The sequence below is a fragment of the Populus euphratica genome, unplaced genomic scaffold, assembly GCF_000495115.2.
Source record: "Populus euphratica unplaced genomic scaffold, PopEup_1.0 scaffold85.1, whole genome shotgun sequence".
Classification (NCBI taxonomy): Eukaryota; Viridiplantae; Streptophyta; class Magnoliopsida; order Malpighiales; family Salicaceae; genus Populus; species Populus euphratica.
The window spans coordinates 286,417-306,578 of NW_011499898.1; the positions used below are offsets into that span (position 1 = coordinate 286,417).

At 28.8% G+C, this 20,162-nt stretch overlaps 1 protein-coding gene across 3 annotated transcripts; it reads right to left on the reverse strand.

Annotated features, from left to right (window-relative positions):
• Positions 1-504: 504 nt before the first annotated feature.
• Positions 505-3,964, reverse strand: LOC105132333 (uncharacterized). 3 transcript variants are annotated; one of them, XM_011035774.1, is made up of 4 exons: positions 3,635-3,964; positions 2,449-3,465; positions 2,273-2,344; positions 505-1,118 (listed from the first exon to the last, which is right to left on the reverse strand). In XM_011035774.1, the coding sequence occupies exons 1-2, from the start codon at positions 3,816-3,818 to the stop codon at positions 3,008-3,010; spliced, it is 642 nt and encodes a 213-aa protein (XP_011034076.1). In that variant the 5' UTR covers positions 3,819-3,964; the 3' UTR covers positions 505-1,118; positions 2,273-2,344; positions 2,449-3,007. The 3 variants fall into 3 exon arrangements, with proteins under 3 accessions (XP_011034076.1, XP_011034075.1, XP_011034074.1); XM_011035773.1 differs by having other exon boundaries at positions 505-1,105; positions 2,261-2,344; XM_011035772.1 differs by having other exon boundaries at positions 2,261-2,344.
• Positions 3,965-20,162: the final 16,198 nt, after the last annotated feature.

Below are 20,162 nucleotides of genomic sequence, written 5' to 3' on the forward strand. Positions count from 1 at the left end.
ATATAAATAAAATTATTTGTAACTGAAAAAATAAAAAATCTTAAGAACGTAGTATCGGAGCCTAAAGCACCGTGTAAAGTGGAGCCAAGCTTTCTGTAAAATCTAAATGGCTGGAGACTGATTATTATTATTATTATTCAAGTTACTATTAAAACAATAAAAACAGTTAATTTTTTTATTTTTCATTAATTTTAGTTAATTACAAATTCAAATCATACCATCTTCCGGGAAAAAAAATCATAGTACATAAATTCTTGAAATAAATACAAATGACTGTGGAACAAATTAATCTCTCTCCTCGCTTTTTCTAATTTTTAGCTAATCTTCAATTAAAATCGTAATATATTTCAAAAAACACACTTTATTTATATTCTATTATTTTCATGTTGCCGTTTTTATTGGATTCCATTTAATTTTTTCATTAAATATTTTATTAGATTTCACAAATATCAAATTCTTTATACTTGACAAATAACATTTACCACGCCACTCACCAGCCAAGGAAGATAAAAATACATAGAATAGCAACATCAATAAGAGTTAAGGAATGTTCTAAGCATGAGATTCACCATAGGTACAAGAACCCTGCAAGCATTGACCCAAAAACCGTCTTGAAGCTTCCTACCTCTCCTGCGTCTCTGTTCTTTTATCTCTTCGCTGTAGATCATACTACTCATCTTGCTCGCTCTCCTTCTCAAGGATGGCCCAGGCCACCAGCAATCCAGGCCGGTCGTCGTCAGTTTCAAATCCTCCCACTGCATTCCCATGTTCCTTACAGTCTCACAAGCGGGGATTATTGACTTTGTGGGATCCATGAGATAGCCATTTCTTTAAGTTCTTATGGAGATATGGTGGTGCTGGTCCATTCGTTCTTTGAAAACGACTCCTGGCTCGTTGTCTGGGTGACGGTGACAACGGCGTCTGATTTGATCATTTGGAAAGGAAAAGATTGCACATGGTGGTGGGGACTCCCCTTCAACTCCTTTGCTTGGCTCACAGGATTAGAGCGAGCATCTCCAATCAATGTGTGCTATTAGAATATCTTCCTTTGAATGCAAAGTGTGTGGAGATCCTTTCTTGTGAGTGCTCTTCCTTGCTTGCAAAACTAGTACATTTCACTATATCAGAAAAAAATAATCAATTTGAATCTATTCGATTAATATTTAAATGGTTGTGTTACTAGAAATAGCATAAACCTTACAAAAATTTAAAAGGTTGCTCTATTACTAGTTATGCAAATATCAAAAAAAAAATTAATTTCTTGTTACGGATAATAAATGTTATTGATCATGCTATTTTTAATAGCATAATTATCTAAACTATGATATTTTTTGTAACTTTTTTCAACCATGCTGATTAAAAGAAAAAAATATCTGCTGAAGTTATTTTTCTTTTAAAAAAAGAAAACTATTTTCTTGGAATAAAATCATTAGCTTGACAAGGGCCTCTTAATTTGTGCCTTCCAAATAATTTTTTTTTTAAATTATCACTTCTTTAATATTGTATATGTTTTCCATTTAATATGTTTATAAGCTGCCATCGCCAATGGGAAGGGACACTCTCGCAGCTCTCCCCAAAGTTAATCCTCTTCCATTCCTGCGTCAGAGCGGTATGTTTTTTATTTAAAATATTAGACCTGAAAACATTAAAAAGAAATATAGTTTAAAGTAAAAATATTAAAATATATATATTTAAAATATGTTTTTTTATTTAAACTGTGGATTATTACTCCATGGTTGTATCTGGTCAGTTAGCTATGGACCCATGCATGATTCACTATCACCATTGTCAGTCTATCACAAATCACAAAGTGGAAGAAAACCATTTATAGAAGAAAACAAGGGATTAAATATCATATCACACTAGCTTGCGGCAGCTTCTAAAATATGAAGTCGGAAAGATAATGATGTTGAAATTTGAAGATGATGATTACCTGCTCAGAGCACTAACTAAGCACGTAAAATGGGGATTTGACCATCTTCAATTCAGGGAAATGACTAAATTCTCTGTATTGCTAGGAAAATCGACATTGGAGGAGCCAAATGTTCAATAATCATAAATGAAAGATTATTTAATGGAGTTGCAAAATGAAGAGTGCTGTCTTCCAGGAATATATTATCAGAATTAAAATTTCAAAAGTGATTTTTAACTTAAAAGGATATGAAAATGTTTATTTATTTATTTTTTATATTATTACATTGGGAATGATCATGAGATGGTGTGAGAATTGAAAAAACAAAAAAAACGCCCAAGAACTTACACTTACACGCACCATATGGATTCCTCCATTAAAATGGTTTTTTGTATCTTGGATGTTGATACCTTTAAGCTCCTCGTGTTCAACCTGCAATTCAAAATGATCGACAGAATGATTAGAAAACCAAGTGAAAATCAATTACAAATCAGATAGAACAAAAAGAGAGTAAAGTATTGAAAACAGACACGAACCATGGCACGCCAAAAATAGAACAGAGAACGAAACTGTTCGCAACGGGAACTATGAAAAGCGAACAAGGGAAGACGATACAGATCGATAACGCAGCAACACATAAATGACGGGTGATGGGCACGTTAATACGAAGCCACGAGAAAAATAATGGATAAGGAGGAGAGCACGGCACCCAACGCGACCAGGAAGGATCTTGCAAACAACATAAGGCATCTACTGGACGTGAATGGGCAATGGAATTGGCAAGGAACGAAAGAAATTAAGAGCTGTTATGCACGGTAGTGCTGGAAAAGATGATCCCAAACCCACCATCACAAAAAGCTTTTGAACCCAAATGAAAACATTGGACTGGAAATTCATTCATTTTCAGGACCAAAAAAAGCGAATCCCTTCTTAACGATTTACAGTCACCAAATACATATATCTCATGATCATATTATCTATTGCAAGCTCCAGTATTCCCCTTTCCATTTCTCTTTTTCTTTAGTTATATTATACGTTGTTCTTCCCATTTATATATGCCAAATATGTCCGGTCTCAGTTCACTTGAGTCTGCAGTTATTGCCAATGATTCCCGTTGTGAACAAGGTAGATATGGCCAGGATTCCCATGAGCATGGTAACCATATTGATACTGAGGAGGCGGAGGAGTATTCTTCTTTGAAGAAAACGCTACTGGCTTCGACATCTGATGATAGTAGCACCTTGGAGTGGTAGAAGTTGAAGCAATGGTGGCACCACCATAGCTATTAGAGGGTGGAGAGGAGGAGGAGGAGGAGGAGGAGGAGGAGGATGATTTGGAAGAGGAAGAATATATTTTTTTCGGGAGCGAAAGGAAAGCCCTGATCTTTAAGGATGCAGTCGGTGTTGCTGCTCCTGCTCGATCGTATTCCTCGATGAGATTTACTAGATCCTCATCCGAGGTGATCGATACCAGAGCGTCTAGATCTTCTTTTGGCAACTGAAAACGGAGACTCACTGATGTGCCACACAACTCTCCAAGCTTCAACAATAACTCTGTATGCCACACATGCAAAAATATTCCACCCCATATCACTTACTCCATCATATATCCACACACATACATAACAAAAGCATAACATTTGATACAGGTAAAGCTAAAAAAATGAATTACCAAAAGAAAAGGAAAGGGGAGATGGTGGAAATTCATATAGAAAACACTGACCAGCAAAGGAGATGGAACGGTCGACGCCGATGACACGGGTCTCGCCACCTTGATAACGGAGTTTACCATCCGGAAAACGGGGGATGATCTTGCCACCATAACTGCAGAGGAACTTGATGGTGGCGGTGGCAGAGGCGGGGGCTTTGAGGTGAAGCTTGGTGGCGTCAAGTGAAGGTCCGACCATACTTGAGTAATAAGAGATATGGGGTCCAGTCGATCTAGTGAGAGAAGGAGGGAGAGAGAGCTACCTGGCTTTGAGAAGCGAAGAGGTTGAAGGAAGATGCTAAGCTAGTTGCCTTAGAGCTGCCTCTTCAAGCCTAACTATAGAACTCTTCTTCCCGTATTTATAGAAATGGTTCCTTGCTCAGGGAGGGTGAAACTTGAGTGTGGGGCTCAGCTTACGTCACTTAAGATTCCTTGAGAGCCCACAATCGTGGATAAAGAGTAAAGTTAAATAACTTCAAACCATGGACTTTTTTGACTCCTTGTCGTCGGTCTACAACAGGCTTGTTAAAAGGGCGTTTGGGATGGAGGTTAAAAATTTTCTTTTTATTTTTATTTTTTAAAAATAATTTTGTTTTATTTTATGTGTTAAAATTAAAAATATTTTTTTAAAAAAAAATACACTTCAAACGTAACGTTTAACACATTTTCAGAATCCAAATAGATTATTATTAAGTTAAGCTCTAAAAAAAACTTATTTCTATTGTATCGAAAATATAATATAAAAATAGGTTTTGAAGTATACAGTTTTAGATATTTTTTACTTCCAACTTAATTTTAGATTGTATATTATGTTTTCTGTTTATAATTTTGATTTTTTTTTCCCTTGTAGATGTTGGATTCTAAACTATTCAAAGAAATGTAAAACTTCTTAAGAAAATATATCAAATTTGATATAATTATTCACAGATAAATACAAATCAAAATTAAAGTTTTCTTGGTATTAGCTTTATATTTTTTCTTATTGTTTTTTTCCCTGTTCGCATCATTAATAGCAATGCTTCCAAGTATTAGGCAAGCGCGTGCTTAGTGGTTTTCGGAGAAGAAAAAAAAACTCAGATAATTATTATAACCCACAAGCTTTTTGTTATGAAAAAAAAGAAGAAGAAGACGAAGACGAAGAAGAGGAAGAAGAAGAGCTCGCAGCTTCTGCAAAGCACCATGTGCTTTCCTCCTCTGTCCTTTCTTCTATCGAGGCCGGACTCTTTTATTTTAATAAATAAAGAAACTCGTTACATTTAGTTTAGAAATTCGATGATTTTTTTATATAAAAATATTAAAAAATATATTTGTATAAAACCATTTACACACTACTAAAATACACAATTATTATTATCTACGGTTTATATAATGAGCTCTTCCTACCGCTATGACGTTATTCTCACATAAATAGATAATTGCATGTACGAGTGCAATAATTTATGTGTGTCTATATATATTTAATTTATTTTTTTAATTTTATATGCCTATTTTTTATAGGACCAAATGACTATATCTAGTAAATGAGTGTTATTTCTTTTATTATGAAATATATTATTATTTTTCTTACAACAAGTTAACTCTCGTTGAATATTGCAATTAGAAATAAAATAAAAATATTTTTCTTGTCACAAAATAGTTATATATTTAAAAACCATCACAAGAATTTTAAAACTTAAAAAGTTCTTAAAATAATTTTATGAGAATATATAATAATTAAAAATATATTTTAAATAATTGTAGTAATTTTTTATTAAATAAAAATAATTTTTTACTTCAAAATAAAATTAATGTTTAGTGAAATAATGTAAAAATAGAATTTTCATAAAAATTCTATTTTATTTTTGCATATTTATTTTATTATTAATTGATATATTATTCATTTCCTAAAATAATTATTTTGACTGTAAATTGATAAAAGTCAAAAGTCACATCATTTATAAATGTATTGGAAAAAATATATTTTTAATATTAACAAATCATAACAATATAAAAACACTCAAATAAAATTTGAAATAAAGAAAAAGAATTCTACAAAAAGTGCTTTTCACAAATTAAGAAGCATGTAGAGTAAATTATAATCCCTTATATTTTACAAAATAATCAATTGGTTTTATAGTCTCGAAATTAATTAATTAATCATTCAACCAATATCAACCATGCTTAGTTTATTTATTTTTTAAAAAAAATATCTTAATCTTTTCATATTATATATTTCTTAAAAAGGATAAATTGAAAGGGATCATGAAATAGGTGGACATAATTAAGCTAAAAATAGATTAGTGACTAATTAATTATTTTTAAAATTAAAAGAATTGTTTGATACGTTTTACAAGACTTTAGAGACTCGAGAAAGTGCATTGTCTCAAAATAAATTTTAATACACTATGAAAATATTAAAATTTGTGTCCTAAGAAAATATCGTGTTGATGTTTTTGATGTGTTGTTAATTTGTTATATAACAAAATCAAAAGTAAACCCATGAAGTATCAAATAAATTTAATTTTTAGTATATTTTCCTTCGGTATATAAAAGTAATACTTAATACCATAATTATCCATGAAAAAGAAATTTGGAAATTGGAAGTATCCAATAATCTCTCTTCACGAGATAAATTATGAGATACTTTGGTGCATTGTCCTCCCACTCACGTAAAAGCGAAACTCATTATGATAAGTATCCATGAATTTTATTTTGATACGAATAGGTGAACAATACACTGAAAATTCCTGATGATATCCACTTAAAAATAGAAATTATGAGATTCTTTTAGTGTATTTCTCCTGCATTCATATAGAAACATAATTAATCCACTAAGATTATCACCCACGGATCTTACTTAGCTCATTAGCAGACTGCGAGCCAGATTAATTTTTTTCAATGTAAAAAAAATAAATAGATGCTGTTATCATGTTTTATAGTATAAAAATAAAATAAAATCGTGTAGAAGGTAATTGAATGTGATTGGGTTGATTTAATAAATTAAGAAAAACCTGAATAATAAAAAAATAAAGAAAACAAGAATAAAAATATGTAAAAACAAAAACTAAAATGAAGAGATGTTAATTTGAGACTATGATAAATACATTAAAAAAATAAAATCAAGAAGATCAATTAAAAATAACTCAAATGTTTTAAAATAAAATTAAAAAAATTCAATTAATTTTTTTAAAAAAAACCTAGAAGTATAAGACTGAAAAAAAAAATGTAGACATGAAGGCTAGCTGAAGGAAATGAATATCAACTCGAGATTACCACGAGCAGTGATCCAAGACGGCACCTTCAAGGATATATATAGCTGAAGGAAATGAATATCTAAATCTAACTACCATAACTAACCCCATCTTTTTAAATCTAACTAGCATAGCTGAAAGAGATGATATACACTGATATTAATTTTTTTTATTTTTTTTTAAATTAATATATATTTTATATTTTTAGACTGATATTAAAAATAATTTTTTAAAAATAAAAAATATATTATTTTAATGTATTTTCAAGTAAAAAACACTTTAAAAAACAACCGCAATCACATTTTCACCAAATATTTTATATATTTTTATTATTATATATAATTTTTAATTATAATTTTTAACAAACACTATATAAATTCAACTATCATAATTAACCATATTCTTTTAATTTATTTTTTAAAATTATAATTACAAAAATAATCTAAAATATAAACACAATCATCAACATGCGGCTACAGCTTCCCTGCTGGGGCAACTGTGAAGCTCAGGCCGCCGTTTTCCAAATTGCACCCGGAAAATATTTTCTTTTCTTTAAAAAACAGCTCTCACCAAGAAAAAAAAAGAGAGAGAGTGGGGAATAATTGCAATTATACCTTGCCTTTACTCATGAACCAATACGGGTCACAAGATGGATATTTCAACTAAATCAATAAAAAAACATCATTTTAATTTTCTTTTCAAAAAGCTAAAGCACAATTGTCTTGTAATTCTTTTTTGGGTCAAATTTTGAATCGGCTAGGTTATCTCCATCGAAGTTAAAAAACAATCTATCTTGATTTTTTTTTTTAAATCAACCAATATTTTTTATCAATTATATTTGGATTTGTCAATTCAAATGGATTATATTAAAATAATTTTTATATAATTTAATTTTAAATTTAAATAAGATAAATAGCTAAGTCAAAAAATTTCAATATTAATCAGTTAGGTTGAGTTTAACAATAATATTAATAGCTTTTTTTTTCTTGGATATTCTTTTAAAAAAACTTAACTAAAGTTGTGGCAACATTTTATATATGGATTTATCAATTTAAATTCTTATCATGAAGATAACTTTTATATATTTTAATTTTAAATTTTAAAAAATAAAAAGTTATATAAAAAAGTTCAAAATTAATCAGTTAAAGTTAAATTAAGTTTAATAAAAATTTTAGTAGTTTTTTGTGGCTTAAATATTTATATTTTTAAAAAAAGTAACTTGAGCCGTGGCGTACCACAACATTATAAACCAGCACTATCTACATGCATTATTAATTACAATCACTAATCACATTTAAGATCTGTAATTGGGAACGAGCTGGAACCGTGTGACATAGAATTCCCTTTTGATTTCATCTGAAACACCATTTTCAAGAGGTCGGCTGCTTTTTAAGGATAAATTCTGAAGGATTAGGCTAAGATTTTCCTTTTCTCATAATTTCATGCTTCGTCTTTTTCATTGATTATGTCATGTAATAATCCAAAGAAGGCAGCTGTGTGGACATGCTAACGGGGGTCCTACCTTCTCCCCATAGCTGCATATCCCCAAATTCCTGTGTTTGCGTAATTTTCAAAAGGTGCTGAAGCATATCCACCTTTATCTCCTTATCCTTTTGATGAGGGAATCATGCACCTTGCTTGGTCCCTTCGCGTTACATATGGCACTTTTTTTATTCTAGTATTTTGTAGGTCCCAAATATGGAGAAGGAACAAGGAAAATCCCTTACCTTCACGGCTTCACAGAATCAATGTCCAGAAACAGGTTTCACTTCTGGGGTGTTCTCGCATCATTCTTTGTGTGGTGGGTGTTCGCATTAACATGGAAGATATTAGCAATATCGCATAGTACAGTTAACTAGATAGGTGTTCTCTGCTTCATTGTGGATTGGGTTAAATTTTGTATGCAGCAAAAAAACGATGTTGAAGTGCTATTAGTATATTGTATTTAAAAAAAATTCACAACTCCACACTATAAAAAAAAAAAAAAAAAACACCATAAAAAGCCCCCAAGAACCCAAACATACGAGAGAGAGAAAATCATTTTACAATTTTTTTTTAGAAATTACTAACAAATCTCAGCATGGTTGTCAAAACTCATAAGAAAAATAATGCAAATAGGATAATCTAATAAAAAATAAAAAATAAATTGACTTATGATTTAGATAACTCAAGATTTATAGCAGATTGGATTTGAAAAGAAATTTGGGGAGAATTGATTCATTATGAAATGATAAAAAATACAAGTTGATTTGAAAACTTATGGCAAACTTAGTTAAGACCGAGTAAAAAATTATTGACTATTTTTCTTTATTTTTTCTTAAAATAATGTCATCTTTACTTTTTTTATATAAAAAAAATTATTTAACTTGGGTTAACTTGGATTAACCCGCATAATAAGTGATCAGTACTTGTTTTGGATTGATTTCTAAAAAATAAGATGAAAACCTAAAATTTTAAATTAAATAGAAAAATCATACAAAAGAATTCAAATTAAGAATAAAAATCAAGAGAATGTGAACTGAACTTTAAAAAATAAAAAATCAAGATTATGGATACAAAAATAAAATAAAAAATAAATTAAATTTTAATAAAAAGGTTGAGGATTAAAATTTAAAATTAAAATATTGAGGGTTTAGCCTTAAATATTATCAAACTTTGAATTGAATGATAAAATCAAAATAAAAAATAAAATGAACAAAATAATAAAAAAAAAAAGAATGAAAATCAAATTCAACAAAAAAATTACAGATTAAGTATGGAATTGAAAAAAAATAATAAAAGATTAAGAATTAAAATATGAAATCAAAATATTAAGTGCCTAGCTTTAAATATTATTAAATTTTAAATTGAAGAGTAAAAATAAAAGGAACAATTAAATTTATACAAAAATCCAAATTAAATATAAAAAATAAAAAAATAAAAATTAAGTAAACCGGATGTAGCCTCACAAGCAACTCAAAGACCATAGAGTTGTCCCGTACTAGCACATGGATTTTTTAATATATTTTTTATAAAATAAAAAACCTAAATCACTCGTAATCCAACTTAATAATAACATAAAAGCCATAAGCCACTTGGGTATGTGGTTGAAATTCTGACCATACAATGTCTTTTACACGTGTCATGGGCCCAGTAAGCCACTTGTAAATAGTTTGAGGAAACCTCGTTGTCCAGCACACCACCACCCAATTAGGTCGATTGCTGAGTTTAAAGGCTACAGCGAGGGGGTCGGTTGTCGTTTCGCTGAATTTTTCAAAAGCGTGTGATGCTACACGTGTCAACACAAAGGCCGAGTTATCGTGATATTGACTCTATCTTGTATTTTTCATCAAAAAATGTATCTCATTTTGCAATCTCAGACAAACAGTAATTTAATCTGGGAGAGGGTCCGTTCTCCGACCGAGGAATTCATCTAAAACACAGATCGGATCGTTGATTTAAATTCAGATTAATTATTTTTATTAAGATATTTGATATTTATGATATTTCCTGATACAACATATGAAGTCTCTCTTTATAATCGTTTAGAAATATTTAGATATTTGTACATGTTTTATTTCCTATGATATTTCATTCTTATTCTTTTTAAGATTTTTTTTTATTTTAAATATTATCGAGTGATTTATGATTTTTTATATATTGCTTGATCTGGTTTAATCATGTTATTAAATAAAAATCTCTGATCTGGTTTAATCATGTTATTAAATAAATTTTTTTGTCAAATTAAATTAGTTTTATCATATAATATATTATTTAATCTAATTAAATTTTTTACTTAAGTCTAGTTTCGAATCCAAACTTTTTTCAAATCTTTGGCCGACCTTAACAAATATGCTGCAATGGTGTTCACACTTTGAGATACCGGCCAAGACAGAATGGAGGCACGGCCACTTTTTCTGTACACACAACTATTCTTTAATTTTTGTTTACGTCAATGACTAAAGTAACCCATGTCATTTGATGTCAAGGTATCCGGTCTCCCCTCGGATGGGGGCAAAAAAAAAAAAAAAAGTCTCTCTTTCAATCTCTCTCACCTTCCCCGGGCCCCGTCTTTCTATCTCCCGTAAGTTTCAACCTCCAAGCTTTTCACTGGAGAAAAAGTTAAAATATATGCTAAAAATATTGTGTGTTTATTTTTGTTTATTTTAGGTTGTAATTATGAATTGACGGTTTTATTCTCGCAAAATCTTTTAATAAATTCTTTTTAAAGCTAAAACAGTATTTTTCTCAATTTATTTGTTATTTTTTAATTATTAAGGGATGCCTTCATCTTTTCATTATTTTTTTTATAGTAAAATGATTTTTTTTATCTTTAAAAGCAAATAATTATTTTACTTTTATTTAGAATTTTTTTTACATTTCATATATTTGCTATAGCATTACTATTTTATCATCCTTGAATTCAAAATTATAAAAGCTTGATTTAAGGGGTTATTTCATAATTTTAAAAAGGTATTTTTTTATAATAATACTTGGATTTTAAGTGTAGAGTAATTTAAAAAAAAATATAAAAAATTATTAACACGTGCATTAAAAGTAGGAGTAGCTCTGTTGTCTTCAAGCGACAGTGTAGCTAACTCTTATGGTAAAAGATGTTATTCCATTATATTACTTAATTCATTTTGGTTATTTCTTTCCTTTTTTTTTTATGATGCGAGTGGTTGTTAAATATCTGATACGTCACCGACATTCCTTTTTGTTTTTCTTTTCTTTTTTCTTTTATAAATTTATGTCTGGCCCTTCACATTTTCACGTGAGCCCATCAACTTATTTTTCATTTGTTTTTTCTTTTCTTGATTTATATTTGATTTATTTTAATTAATTTATTAAATTTTGTTTTATTTTCAACTACATTCTTTTTTAATTTTTTTTTTGTAAATTTTGATCTTAAGTCTTTTAATTTTTTACATCTAAGATAGTTTTTTAATTTATTTTATTTTTTAAATTCATTTTTTTATTTTGTTCTCGTTTCATATGTGTTATTTTTTTTTAAGTTTTTAATTTAGAATTTTTTTTTAATTTCATTATTTTTCATTAAATAGATTGATAGTTGAGATTCTTGATTAAACCTAAGTTTTCAATTTATATGCTGTAAAGTTAAAATATTAACCTAAGATTAAATGATTTATCTAAATTAATTAGTACGAGATTAAATAATAAATTTAGCAATTTCTTCTATAATGACTTACATTCGCCCGCTCTCAGTTATTGTGAATTAAATATCTTTTAATTGATTGAGGTTGCTGCTTTTTATTTATTATTATTGTTTTTGTTTTTTGCAAAGTTAAGTTATTATAATACTCATGAATACAAAATAATATTTAAGTTGGGTCTAAGTTTTTTTTTTAAGTTAACTTTTAAAGCTCAACTCAATGATTTAGCTATCATTTTAGATGCAATTTGATTATTTATTTAAAATTGATAATAATTAAAAAATATTTCTTTTAATTTCATCTATTGATATTAAATTAGTTAGAAAATAAACTTTATGAATGATTTTTTTTATATATGTTCAGGATTATCATGATCACGAACAAATATTTATTTTAGAATTGATGTCTAAAACTGCAAGTATCTAATTTTTATTATATAATTAAATAAAAAATAATGTAATTTTTTTAAACCTAACTAAGTTTATAAACCGATATCATTCAATATGCTATTATCTCAATATTTTCTTTGAAAGAACTCTTCCAAATTTTTATATAAGTGGATCGATGCTTTAATTATTTATTTGAGTTTTTTTAAAACCCGTTAAATTAATTATTTTATATCAAGTTAGTTTTTATATAATTTAACTGAAAGTTTATATTCAATAAAAAATAAAATTAAAAAATTTAAAGATTTTTATACTTGTAATGATTTAATAATATTGTTAAAAAAATCCTCATGTTTTTAATATTTTTATATGTTTAGAAAAAAAATATTTGCCGGATATAGGACAATGTACTAGTATCTTTGAATATATGACCTTCCATTCAAGTTCCACCTTAAATAGAAAGCGTCGATAAAAAGGAAAAGAAAAGGAAAATTGAAGTATTCCTTAGTCCCTAATTACCTAGATAAATACATGTAAATGTTCTCTGGTAGTACTTTTATGGTCTGTTTGGAAACGTAGACACGACTACAACGCAACCCGTGTTTTTAAATTGAAAACACAGGTTACACTGCAGCCACCGGTTGCATCTCCAAACAAGCATTTAATTTTTATAGTTCAACTGAAAATAAAAAATAAAAAAATCATGAGAATTGACTAAGATTAGATATCTAGACGTAACATCAGTGGTGGCCGGTTACAAACATACAGACAAGAGAAATAAAACTAACCCTTCGGGATGAAGTCTTTTCATATATTTCAAAAATTGCTGTGATTGAATAGGATATTTAAAAATACAATAGTTATTATTTTTTAAGGTGTTTCATATTTAAAAATATATCAAAATAATTTTTTTATTTTTTAAAATTATTTTTAATATAAAATCATAATAATATAAAAAAATAAAAAAAATTAATTTAAAATAAAAAACTAATTTTTTTAAATATTTTTAAAACAAATGGATAACCAGAGAGGACAGATCAAGCTAGTGAAGAACGAACCAGACAGGTTGCCTGGTGGCTGGTGTTTCCAGATTTTCATGTAGGTGGCATGGGCAAGGTTCGATTTCTCTGGACTGCCGGGTGGGGCCATCTGGACCCGAGATTCTTTAAATTTCTCATTCCTAATTCATTGCATGCCACTTGATAGAGTGGACCACTTGTTACATGACACGTCAAAATTCATTTTGGTTAGGTGGATTGAATCGAAAAATTAAGGATGCTTGTTTTTACTCGAGTCGGGTTCTTAATCTAATTAAATAATATATTAATCCAATAAAATATGTTTGGTTTTATCATGTTATTAGTTTACCCAATCAGATTCAATTCAAAACCTATCACAATAATACAAATTAAATTTTAAAATATATTTTTATATAATATTTAAAATAAAAATTATTCAAACTAATTCACACATGATCTAATTTAAAAATTAAGTTATAAATTGTTTGAATCAATCTGATTCACAGTATTTTAATATATTTTTTAAATTAAAGTACTATTATTTTAAAAGATTTCAAACTAAAATGTTATCAAATTGATTATGTCTCTAGTTAATTGATTAGGTTACTAGTTAACCCATCAAGTTAACCATACACATGGATCAATTTTTTTTAATTTAACTTAAAATCCCATCTAAATCAAATTTTGAATTAGCGTATAACCAGTCAAGTCAAGCCAAACTTAATAACACTGGTTGGAATTGTTTTTGTTAGTAAAGGAATAATAAAACAAGAAGACTCTAATTGAACTTTAAAACTGTTAACCCTTTTAAACTATCATCAAAGGCAAGAGAAAACAATGAAAATTATGTGAAGGAAATGAGGTGATAGAAAAGAAAAGAAGCGAAATTGAGCCTACTCATTGTAAGGCCCAAAATCAATAATATTGGGCCCTTTTAGACTCCAATCTGGGCTTAGAAAGTCTTAATTATTAAGTATTATATATATACATGTGTGTGTGGGCAAAAATGATTATTCCCAAGTCAGGTTTTTTATATATGTACCTATTAAATACAAGATTTCAATATTTATAACCTATTTATATGGTTTTAGGTGTTTATATAAATATTTAATATATTTTTTTAAGAACTAGATTTTGTTGTTACCTTATAAGGATTGTATTAATTACTAATTCATTTTATTTTAATAATTGAAAGGAAATAATCACCATTGTTTTTCATAATACTATAATATTAATTGGGAATTCAAACCATGAAGAATTGGATTCCTCAAAGAAGGAAAGGTTGGCTATAAATCGCATCGAGGAAGAACATGGAGACTTGTGCCGCCTGAGACTTGACAGATGGAGAAGCTAGCTCGATTCCTAACCACATATTTAATGAAACCGAATCATTTACTTTCTCGTTCAATCTTTTAGACCAAATGGTTTGCATTCAATGAAAGGCACATTCCCCCCTTCGTCTTAATTATTCTTCCTTGCTCTAACGAGAGGCTGTGATAGTCTCATCGTGATTCTCTTTCAATATATATATATATATATATAAAACTTTGAATGTCTGAACCAATTTACACCGAGATGATAAATATAAATAAAAAGAATCGAATCCTAATATATAAAAAAATAAGTCTTTTCTCCTACTAGACCATGACCACAAGTTAAATATTCATATATTTTATGTGATATAGTGGAAATATAATAATAATAATAATAGTTATAAAAAAAGAAGAAGCTAGAGCACGATAAATCCTAAATCTTACTAGCATAATCTATATAATCTATTGTGTGTATTATGTGTTTCATAGTGGATTAATAATATAACAAATAATAAAAATAATAAAAATATTTTAAATGTTCTAGATTTAATAATAATATTAAATTTAAAATTTTTAGATTTGATGGTTTTAATGATTATGTTCTTAATTCAATATGTAATAGCAACTTTTAAAATAAAAAATAAAAAAGACAATGTTTTTTATGGTCCTTTATATATATATAATAATAATAATAATAATTTTTTGATGCATTTTACAATATAGTATAATTTTGTTTTTAGAATATTAATATGATAAACTCTGCTTTTCTAGAAATCGGTAATGAAGAGTGGAAATCTTGCGTCACAGACAGGACCGAACCGAAACTAGAGGTCTAGACTGGCTGGTCCTCAGAGCTAGAAACTTACAATTGACTAGATGGCTGATGAATAAAAATATCACTATTTCTTTGACCTTTACCTCGTAAAATTAGAATTGTGAATCTTTATATTTTATTTTTTTCTTCAATAATTAGCCCTTTTAATTTATACACGTGGCATTCATTCTGGGTTTTGTTTGAAAATGATGATGTGACCTTTTCTTTGAAAAAAAATCCTTTTTATACTTTCAAATTAATTATAATGTATTGAAGGGCATTTTCATCATAAAAGCAGACAAAAAATTATCTACTAGGTGTATGGGCTTCATCCTAGGTACTTGTTTTAACCTTTTTATGCAATAAAAAGAATCGATTATATTTCATTTCTTGTATAAAAAATAATTAATTGATTCTTATAATATAAAAATGATTAAATAATTTTTTTTTATTTACGTGGGATGTCCGGGCCAGCTTATACGCACCATAACTAATCCTCACGGTCCACTAAACATCCTGCAAGTTTAATGAGAAAGTAATATATCGCAGGGATAACAAGTATCCGTGATAAGACTCAAATTCAAATACAGATAAAAAAGACAAGTCTCTCCCACAACTAACCTAAAATCTCGCGTACATAATTAATTGATTCTTATAATATAAAAATTATTAAATAATTTTTTTTTATTTACGTGGGATGTCCGGGCCAGCTTATACGCACCATAACTAATCCTCACGGTCCACTAAACATCCTGCAAGTTTAATGAGAAAGTAATATATCGCAGGGATAACAAGTATCCGTGATAAGACTCAAATTCAAATACAGATAAAAAAGACAAGTCTCTCCCACAACTAACCTAAAATCTCGCGTACAATAATCCCTTTATTAGTGTTGACTAATGTGGATATATGCGGTGTAGTCACTCTATATTTTACTTCAATTATAAATTTAAAAATACTTAATTAATAAAAAAATCATAGTTTTCTTTCTTTCAACGAATATTTCGGACTATTAAAAAAAAAGAAAAGGAACTAATATTTCTGACTACAAACTTGTGCGTGTACAAGTGGGGACCCTACAGAAGCACAGCCACCACTCATTGAATCGACCAAAGCAAGCAACCAAATCCATTCTCAAGTCTAAACCCTCCCTGTAACCCAAATAACAAGAAGAAAACTATGCACAGTCCTTTATTCTTCCTCCACCACCACCTACTCTCCTTTCTGCCTTTTTGCCACTAAATTCTTCCATGGCCAAGAATCTACATGAATAATCCCATATCCATATCTCTCTTCGTCACTTTACTCTCTCTACCGTTTACTCCTAGACATGACTCTCACTTATACCCCATCACCTTCTACAAGAAAGACTATCTCACTAGAAACCCGTGTCCTTCATAACTGTCATTTCTATCTACCCAGAAACCGCTCTTCTTTCTTCTCCAATGAATCCAGCCTCCTCAAGAAAGAAAGTCTTCCTTTCAAGCCTCACGAGAAGCGATCAACCAAGAGTTTTCTTCCCATCTTGAGACTTGAGAACTCTAAACTCACACACCCTTTTGCCAGTATATCCTCTTTCGCAGAAGCAGGAGGCGAGGAAGAGAGAAACGAAGGAATTCAAATCAAGAAACATCAAGAAACGGTAAAAAACAAGGAAGATGACTCTCCTGGAATGGCTCGGGCCTTTGGTATATCCTCAAGAACAGCCACATCCCCCAGCCACTGCAATATCAATATTGATAGCATTTGCTGCTCTCAGTCTTCCCTTCTGTTTGAAGACTTGGGGACAGGGTTTGGACTTAAAAACCAAGTTCGTATCATATGTGACACTGTTATTTGGATTCTATATGGCTTGGAACATAGGTGCCAATGATGTTGCTAATGCATTGTAACTAATATTTACAATAAATTATTTATGGTAGAGGCGTGGACTCTTTAATACTTAAATAAGTATTTTTTTTAAGAAAAAATATAATAAATTTAAAAAAACAATGATTTGAAAATATATATGTAGTAAAGAATGAAGATTATGAATTTTTATTTTGAAGATCTTATAGTATATTTATAGCTTATAGATTTTGTCGTTTTATAAACATGAGAGTTTGAAGTATAATTTTATTCTGAAAATTAATACCCGTAAACCTTTCTTGATTTGATGTTTTTTTTGGTAAGGATATGCTAATATAAACCTAGTTTATCAGTAGCCCTCTAGTCTTTGTGATATAATAATATGTAAAGACTTTAATTAATTTCCTAATTCAGGTAGAGTAGTAAGTTTTGCTTGTATAAAAAAGAGGGTAAGGTGGGAAAAATATAGAGAAATATATATTTGGATTAAAAGAAATTCTTTCATATATAAAAGACCAATAATCTATTCTTAAAAAATTTCTAAGAGATCAAGGGTGTCATGCCCATCATCTATATAAAATTCTAAGTGTTTATACATAATCCAATGAGGATGAATCGATACTTTTAGGTAATTATAGGTTCTTGGTAAGTGGGAGCTTGTATCTTTTCTAGCATTGTCATAGAGCTTAAAAGGCCTCCACTAACAAGTGGTCATTATGATTTTTTTATAGTACAAAAAAGCTCCTTCCTATTAAGAGTAGTGATTATATAATGTTACTATTTATACTAGGGAGACCAATCATATTCACCTCTTAGAGATTGATGCATATAGCACTGGAAAAATTATATTTATCCCTAGAAGATTAATGCATATAGAATTAAGAAGATTATATCTATCCCTTTCCTAAGAGACATTTTGAGGGGTCTTCGGCTATCATGTAGAGAGAATAAATAGTCATTTTGATTAAGTCATTCATATTTAAAAAACTTATATTTTTATCAAGGATTATATATCATGAGATGATCTGAGTGATAAGTATAAGAGATGTTCTTAAGAGGAAACATTTCTTGGAGGTGGTATTAAGATTGTTTTGAATACCCTAATTACTTTACTTAGAAGATCATTTATGATAATTGTCCTTGTAAAAATGAGGAGGTTCATGTCATAGCGAACTAGCCTCTTTAACCCATATGTGATTTTACATGAATTGTTTTATTTTGAACAAACTTTTATTTAGTAAGACATAAAGTTTTCTTTAGAGGGCATGTTTCCTTACTCTTGGCTACTAACTCAATCAATTCTTGTACTTTAAACATTTCCTCGTTGAATCTCCTTAAATATGCCCGTGTGGTCTCATCCTCTTATTAGATAACACTAAAAAGCTTTGTGGAGTTTTTCTTGGTGATTATATTGTTGTTAAAGCGTGCTACTAGTTTGACGCAGATGTCACTAAGCCCTTCAATAGAGTTTGGCTTTATGTTGTTATACCAAACACGTATAGAGCCTCTGAAGGTTATAGAGAATATCTTGCATATTGATTCACTATATTGGATGATCAATTCCAAGCTATTATGTATATTTTGCATATGCTCCATTGGTTAATCAATTTGTTATAGCAACTGTATCCATTCTTTTTAGTCAAAATGGTTAGTGTTTGGTATGCCAAAGTGACTTGTGACTAGTACCTGCAAAAAGTCACTTTTGGTGGAGATGAAGACTTTCTGATATTTAAATAAATATCTTTTTAGAGATAGAAAATACAATAATATTTTAGAGAAAAATAATATGAAAATATATATGCAATAAAAAATGAAGATTATGAACCTTTATTTTGAAGGTATTATGATATATTTAGAGCCTACAAGTTTTTTTTTTTTTAATGAAGATAAGGGTTTGAAGTGTAATTTTATCTTGATAACATTTAATCAATGATAAATATTCTTTATATCTATATTAATATATAATGCAAATATGATGGATCCCTAAAAACTTTTATATACCTAACAAGTGCAGGGAAACTATGATTCAAGGTGTCAAATGTAATTGAGCTTATAGAAATTAAACTTTTTCTTTAAGTTAAACCTAAAGGAGATAGATCTTTTTCTTGGTGAGTCTAAAAAAGGTTGGGTCTATCCCTTGAGTGAGTAAAAAAAAAAAGGTTATCTTCTTGACCATGTCAAAAAAGAATAGCATGGTAATTCCCTCATACGTGTTTAGAGAGGATGCTCATACCTTCAAGCCTACCAGGGGAGGATGCTTATTTTCTTGGGTGTGTTGGGTGCAAGGTTGTTAAAAACGCTTTTTTAACACGACACGGAACATACAATATAAACTCGACTCGTAAACTCGAATCGTAAAATCGTAAAATCGGAAGTAATATTTTTTAAATAAAAATCATAAAATCGCAAGTAAAATATTTTAACTAAAATCGTAAAATCGCAAGTAAAATATTTTAACTAAAATCGTAAAATCGCAAGTAAAATATTTTAACTAAAATCGTAAAATCGCAAGTAAAATATTTTAACTAAAATCGTAAAATCGCAAGTAAAATATTTTAACTAAAATCGTAAAATCGCAAGTAAAATATTTTAAACAATACAAATATCCAAACATCTTAAAATACAAAATTCAAATAAAAGTAAAATAAACAATACAAATATCCAAATATCTTAAAATACATAATTCAAATAAAAAAACATACATGTCCATAGTATTTTAATAACTAAAAGTTAACACACTTAAAACAAACAGTCTGTAGGTGTGTCATGTAAACTAAACA

What these genes read in the sequence shown, in the direction of transcription:
- LOC105132333 (XM_011035774.1), bottom strand. Translation starts at nt 3,818, where the DNA reads ATGGTCGGACCTTCACTTGACGCCACCAAGCTTCACCTCAAAGCCCCC. An exon ending in CCGTTCCATCTCCTTTGCTG is followed by an intron (nt 3,466 to 3,634) that starts GTCAGTGTTTTC and finishes TGTGGCATACAG; the next exon opens with AGTTATTGTTGAAGCTTGGA.